Below are 6,114 nucleotides of genomic sequence, written 5' to 3'. Positions count from 1 at the left end.
TTATAAGTACACTTACTCTGTGTTCAATTGTACGATTTGTGTGTTTCGCACTATGAATAATATTGCTATAATAAATCATTGACTGAAATTTATTGAAATAGTTTTATTTTCTTTATCGGTATTTAACAAATAATGTACGAAAAATGTTCAAATATAACAAAAATAGTGATTAAAATTTATTTTATTGTGGAAGTGCATTTGACCTCCATCTCAATGAAAGTGACGATGAAGTCGACGATGGAGCATACAAACCTATATGATTAATCAATTACCATGAATGTATTTTGCCTTATTAATGATGTACGGTGTAATTGATGACATCAGAATTCATAATACCCAACCCAAATTCTGTGATAAAATACGTAACAGAAAAACTTAAATATCCATACCGTTCCATAATATACAATAATCTCATAAGTTGGTTGGTAACTCACCTAGTGTCCACTCATTGGCGACAAAATACTTGACCAGTAGCCAGTATACACCGACACCTTGCATATCAGACTTTGAATCTTATCTCACTGGCTTAAACGTCGACTCAAAGGCCGGGAAGAACTGGATGTAGTAAACACCAACGTTTTAGCTAGTTGGTAGGCTTCAGTTATCGACACCGCCCAACTTCGGGCACGGGTCAACGAGCAAGGCGGCGCTTCCGTACTTTCGTCATTCATTATACCGCGCCCTCAATAATAAAATGACTAAATAGATTTGTTATAATTATTAAATACAAAAATTGAACACAAAGAAAAATTCCTCCGACCTGACAGTGCCAACCCAAGGTCACCTTTTCACCAATGGATAGAAGGAATTTTTTTCGTTGTGTTCGTTTTTAGCATTAATCATCATCAACCCATTATACATTCCACTGCAGCGCACGGGTCTCTTCTCAAGCGAGACCCTTCCCAGTGTTTTCCTTCATCGAAAAGCTCATAGTGAATTTCGCACATAAATTCCGAGTAACTTAGAGAGGCGAGTCTGGACTCGAACCCACAACCTCTACTTGAGATTCGATAAGTCAAGCCATTAGCCTAATGGCTTGACTTATCGCACGTATAAATACTATATTACTAAATACTATGTATTTATAATAATTAATTATAACAAATTAGTCGAGTATTTTCACAAAATATATATGAACATCATGGCACTAAAAACTTCATGATATGTTCAATAAAATCAATATAATTAACTAGATAGATATCGAGTTCTTAGGTTTTAGCGATTGTTACACATAGGAAATGAAACTATTTTTCCGAATTTAATATCGGGCCCTTTACAGGACCCTTGGTCACCGGTTGTTTCACTGTCAACCGTGTCGACCGTATCCATGGGACCTGTAAAGGGCCTGAAACGTTAGTTTGTTTAAAAAAACAAATATACGTGATTTAAATCCGGAAAAATAGTTTCATTTCCTATAACTAGAAAGAATTAAAAAAAAAGGTATTGGCCAAATATAACTAGGTATAATTGATATTTGATATGAAGAATGAAGAATATAAATAGAATATAATAATAATAAATAGAAAAAAAGGTAATATTAATTATATTTCGCATATTTTTCTTAAATCTGATTTGACATTTTGACATGTTACCTTTTGAGTATCGTTACTTTATAATTGAGTGTGAAAACGTATGATGGCCTCTGCATTGTACCCGCGTGGCGAAATTTGGTCTAAACCTAGAGGAGGAAATGTATTATCGTAAACTACGTGTTCTGTTTAGTTTAGTTGATATGGAGAAAAATCATTTGTATATGTATTTGTACAATGGTACACAAAAAGAGCGAAAAGACGTGACGTGTTTCGCTTTCGCTCGGACCACCGCCGACGTTGCTGAAATCCTATTTATAGTAGGAGTAGAGCTCCCTGTGAAAAACTTCGTCCAGGATAGTATTGCCACCTTACTTTTTTCTGCCGTCAAGCAATAATGTTGGCATTACAGTGTTCCGATTTTGAAGCTAAGGGTGCTAGTGAAATTACAAGCAACTAGGACTTGTTAACTTATGTCACAGGGTAACAGGCGCTGTGGTAGTATCCCTCAGGTCTTTGCAATTTAAAGCTCTGAGTGGCACTGTAACTGTTATGGACAGGTGTGTAGCTTATCATCAGACGCACGACCTGTTGTAAAAAAAATCATTTCAAGATGGAGATGAGGAGATGAGCAGATGTATATAAGAAACGTAATAAACCTACGCAGTAGAACATCATGATAAAAACTTACTCATGTACTTACTTTGTCAGCAATGTCGTTTTTCTAGTGACAAATCCTAAGTAAAAACAAATAGAACCATATTGTACTTTAAATATTGAATTATTCCAATGTCTATTGTTCTTACTATCTTGAAATGCTATTTATTTGTATTAGACAGTCACATAATGTGGAAATTCGTTAATGTCATTTGATTATTAATTTAGCATAAATTGTAATTATTCTGTGAAATTTCCTAATATTAAAAAAAATATATATAAAACACACGTGGAGCATGTTGTATAAGATTTCATAATGTTTTAATTATATTACATATTATTGTTAGGAATGCATATCACACCCTTAGCGTAGTAACATCACATCTGCAAAATGTAACTCCTCAATATAGAGGTTGAAAGATTCGATTCTACCAACGAAATTAGTCTATACGAAATCTCACAAATACTTACATAACTTGTTTCATGATGTAAATAAATTCTTGAACTACAAAATGTGACACACAATCCTAACTAATAGTAACAGTAAGTAAATGTAACTAGCAGTAACTAGTGTGAGCATTGCTGCGTTCCGGTTAGAAGGGCAAGGGTGCTGGTGAAATTACAGGCACATGGGACTTGTCAACTTATGTCTCAGGGTGACGGGCGCAGTGGCAGTGTCAAATAAAAAATCAAAAGATTTACTTTTTACTTTTACTAATAATAACAAACTAGTTCTGTTTATACGTAGTAACTTGTTCATATTCGATATTTCGATGTAGCAAAGATCTAAAAATTATACAAAATAATGGAATAGAAAAACTATTTTCTGTTTTAATAGAAATAATTCCGCAAAGTGCTGCGACAGATTATTTACTGTGGGTTTTGGAACCATTATAACTAGAGCACATTTTCCAAAACTTACATTTTCGTCATTGATCCCCATTTTCCTAGATTAATTTTTCAAATTTCCAGCTTATCATTCTATTCAAAGATGTAATCTCAAACATATGTCTGTCTCTTTTTAACTCGAATGCTGTCCTTATCTAACTCACTGTTTAGTATCACCCGACAGTGTATTTGAAAGCAGACGCGCGCATCGTTTGTGCTAAAGTTTGCGTTAAAATGTTCTCTCGAACTCTGAATATAGTGATATTTGTAATAAATTAAAGGTTATAAACAATAATAAAATAGTGAAAATGAGCAAGTCTGGTAATGGCGGCAAGAATGGTTCTAGAAACCCTTCAACGAATAATACATCAAATCCCTCGTCTCTGGATGATTCCTATGTAAGTTTTTCGTTAATATAACTTAAGTAGCCCTTTAGATAAATGTTGTGCACATTTATAAATGTTGTATACAATAAAAAAATGAATTTTATTAAAATACGTTTATAGTTTAAGTACTTAGTTAATTATTGTTGAAGTTTTTTGTCGACATAATTACTATTAACTCAGTGTTTTACTTAACAGTTACTAATTTATTAAGTAATTATTTCTATTAATTTCATGTCGAAACTGTCTGTGTAAAGAAATAATATCCGTACGATGAAAGCGATACTGTCCCTGCACAAAACTCTCGTTTTTGAAATTTAAACTTAACTTCAGAAACTTTAAAGGCTATTTCCCAAAAGGCGACTTTCTGGCTTAGTGACGTATCGATATCAACGTGCGATGTGGTACAGAAGTTTTTTAGAATTATAAAATTCAACATTGTATTACGATTTAAAGCGTTTTAGGTTTATTAGATGCAATGCTCCGTAATCTGATGGAGAACACGCGTCGAAATTCAATTGTTGATTGGTCGAGTATTTTTCGACTCCGTGCGTGTATTACCTATTATATACCGAAGTAATTTAGATTTATGTATCCTCTAGGCCTCCCGGAAGTCATAATGGGATACACGCAAATACTGTTGCACTCAAAAGTTCGCTCTCCGCAAAACGCCTTGGTTTTCTAGAACTAGTAACCGAACAACTTGAAACCGAAGTTATATAACAACTCTCTAATTTCTGAAATGTTAACTGCCTCTGTGGCAGAACGGTTACCATGCCGACTGCCATCCAGAGGTCCCGGGTTCGAACCCCGTGCCGGGAGAATTATTTGTATGGCCTACATTTATGTCTTTCGTGTGTTTGAGTTTAATTTGTGGTTGTCTATGTGCGGAGCTAAAATCTTTTTACATTGACAAGCAAATTAAACTTAAAGTCTTAACATTAAAATGAAGAAAGTTCTTAAGTTGCGTGTAACCAGATACTTAATCCACAGGAATTAACACCCACAGACGTAGCATACGTAGACAAGACGTCTAGGTCGAAGTACGACCCGCTCTACCCTGAAGTCGAAGAGTTTCTCGGGTCAGCACCCGCGCCGCGCCCTTGTACGCTGGTCTGGCGGGACCTTAGCGTGCATATTAAGTTAAAGGGTGGGAAGCTAAAACGACTCGTCAATAATGGTAAGTATTTATACGACGGACCAACGAACATCTTCTGCGCTACGACGTTCGACACTTGATTTTTTTTTACTTAATAATCATTTTAAGTGGACGCTGATTAAAATTTTGTTATGCGGACATTTTTTTTAATAGTTGTCATTTATATATCAGAACTGCCCTTCGGTATACCTAGCGTGACTATTTTTTTTTCTGTCAGAGCGGGACGCCTGTGAAGTTATTATTATTTAAAAAATAAAACACTCGTTTATGATAGTTACGAAATGTTGTACCTATGATTAAAAAAAAATTAAAAAAGGACTAAAAATGTTTAATGATCAATAGTTTAAAATCTTGTGAACTGGCTTCGTTTTTCGCTTTCGCGCCATTTTTAATATTATATAATTATTTTCGGGACAGCGGGATACGTAACTTAAAAGCGGGACCATGTCACGTTAGGAATACCGTAGTAAGATAACTATGTATAAAATAACATTTTTCCATCAAATCTCTATAAATATGATGAGTGATTCATCAAAATAAATAATATAAAGTTTCTTGCCAATACATCCGAGTAAGGTAAATTTTGTTACAGTAAGCGGTATCGCGAAGCCCGGTACATTAGTCGCACTAATGGGACCTAGGTAAGTAGTTACACCTACCCTTACAGCTTTTACTACACTTTAGCACCTTTCTTTCGTACAGTAATACGAGTAAGTCGGCCTGATTTATATGTAGTACAATGTAGCGTCACAACGCAATGTCGACACAACCCCGGAGCAACGTGTGGTATCGCTCGTAGTACGTTGAAATCATAGCGACAGTTGCGACGACGTAATAGCATCAATCAATCAATCAAATCATTCAACATTACCTTGCCTATTTCTGCCGCCAAGTAGTAATGTGATTGATTTTGATTGCCTCTCCCGATCGGAAACTACGGGTCGTATTCTAGAACTCTATTCAATGCTCAAGTCAGGGTTCACTGGCAACACAAGCACTGGAAATACGACTCTAATGGCAGGGACTTGAGTATGATTTCGAGTGCTTTAAACCATACTCAAATCATGAATTGAGCATTGAGTAGAGTTCTAGAATACGACTCTTAGTCTCTTCCGAGTCGAGGCGCATAATTGCGACTCACAACTGACCGATCGAAAAGTTTTGACATTTCAAATCGGAACAATAGTTGATTTAACTCACAAATTAGAAAGACATAGTAGAAATCACGTTTATCTTCTCGCTCGAAAACCCATCTGATGTCGAGACTCGTATGGGCTACCCGATCGGATCGTTTCTGATTTGAATTAAAATCAGCCTGCTGGTGAAATAAAGGCACATGGGACTTATGTAAACTTAAGTCTCACGGGCGTGGTGGCTGTTCTCCTCATCTTTGGGATTTAAAGCTCCGAGTGGCACTGCAACTGATATGGACCGGCGGGTCCCTCACCACCACGCGCTTAATCTTGCAACCATTCTTATAATATTGTAAAAGTACCTC

The 6,114-nt window shown here is 35.7% G+C and overlaps 1 protein-coding gene across 1 annotated transcript in view; it reads left to right on the top strand.

Annotated features, from left to right (window-relative positions):
• The first annotated feature begins 3,382 nt into the window (after positions 1–3,382).
• LOC113237106 (protein scarlet) overlaps positions 3,383–6,114 on the top strand; it is a 28,906-nt gene continuing 26,174 nt past the window's right edge. Inside the window, exons 1-3 of the mRNA XM_026473372.1 lie at positions 3,383–3,472; positions 4,451–4,637; positions 5,209–5,257. Of these exons, the coding sequence (XP_026329157.1) occupies positions 3,383–3,472; positions 4,451–4,637; positions 5,209–5,257 (326 nt within the window). The remainder of the gene's footprint in view (positions 3,473–4,450; positions 4,638–5,208; positions 5,258–6,114) is intronic.

This window comes from Hyposmocoma kahamanoa, unplaced genomic scaffold (genome assembly GCF_003589595.1).
Source record: "Hyposmocoma kahamanoa isolate Upper Pololo Valley unplaced genomic scaffold, ASM358959v1 93, whole genome shotgun sequence".
NCBI classification, from domain to species: Eukaryota; Metazoa; Arthropoda; class Insecta; order Lepidoptera; family Cosmopterigidae; genus Hyposmocoma; species Hyposmocoma kahamanoa.
Note: the sequence above shows the minus strand (reverse complement) of the source record. Positions and strands in the feature narration are given on the sequence as shown.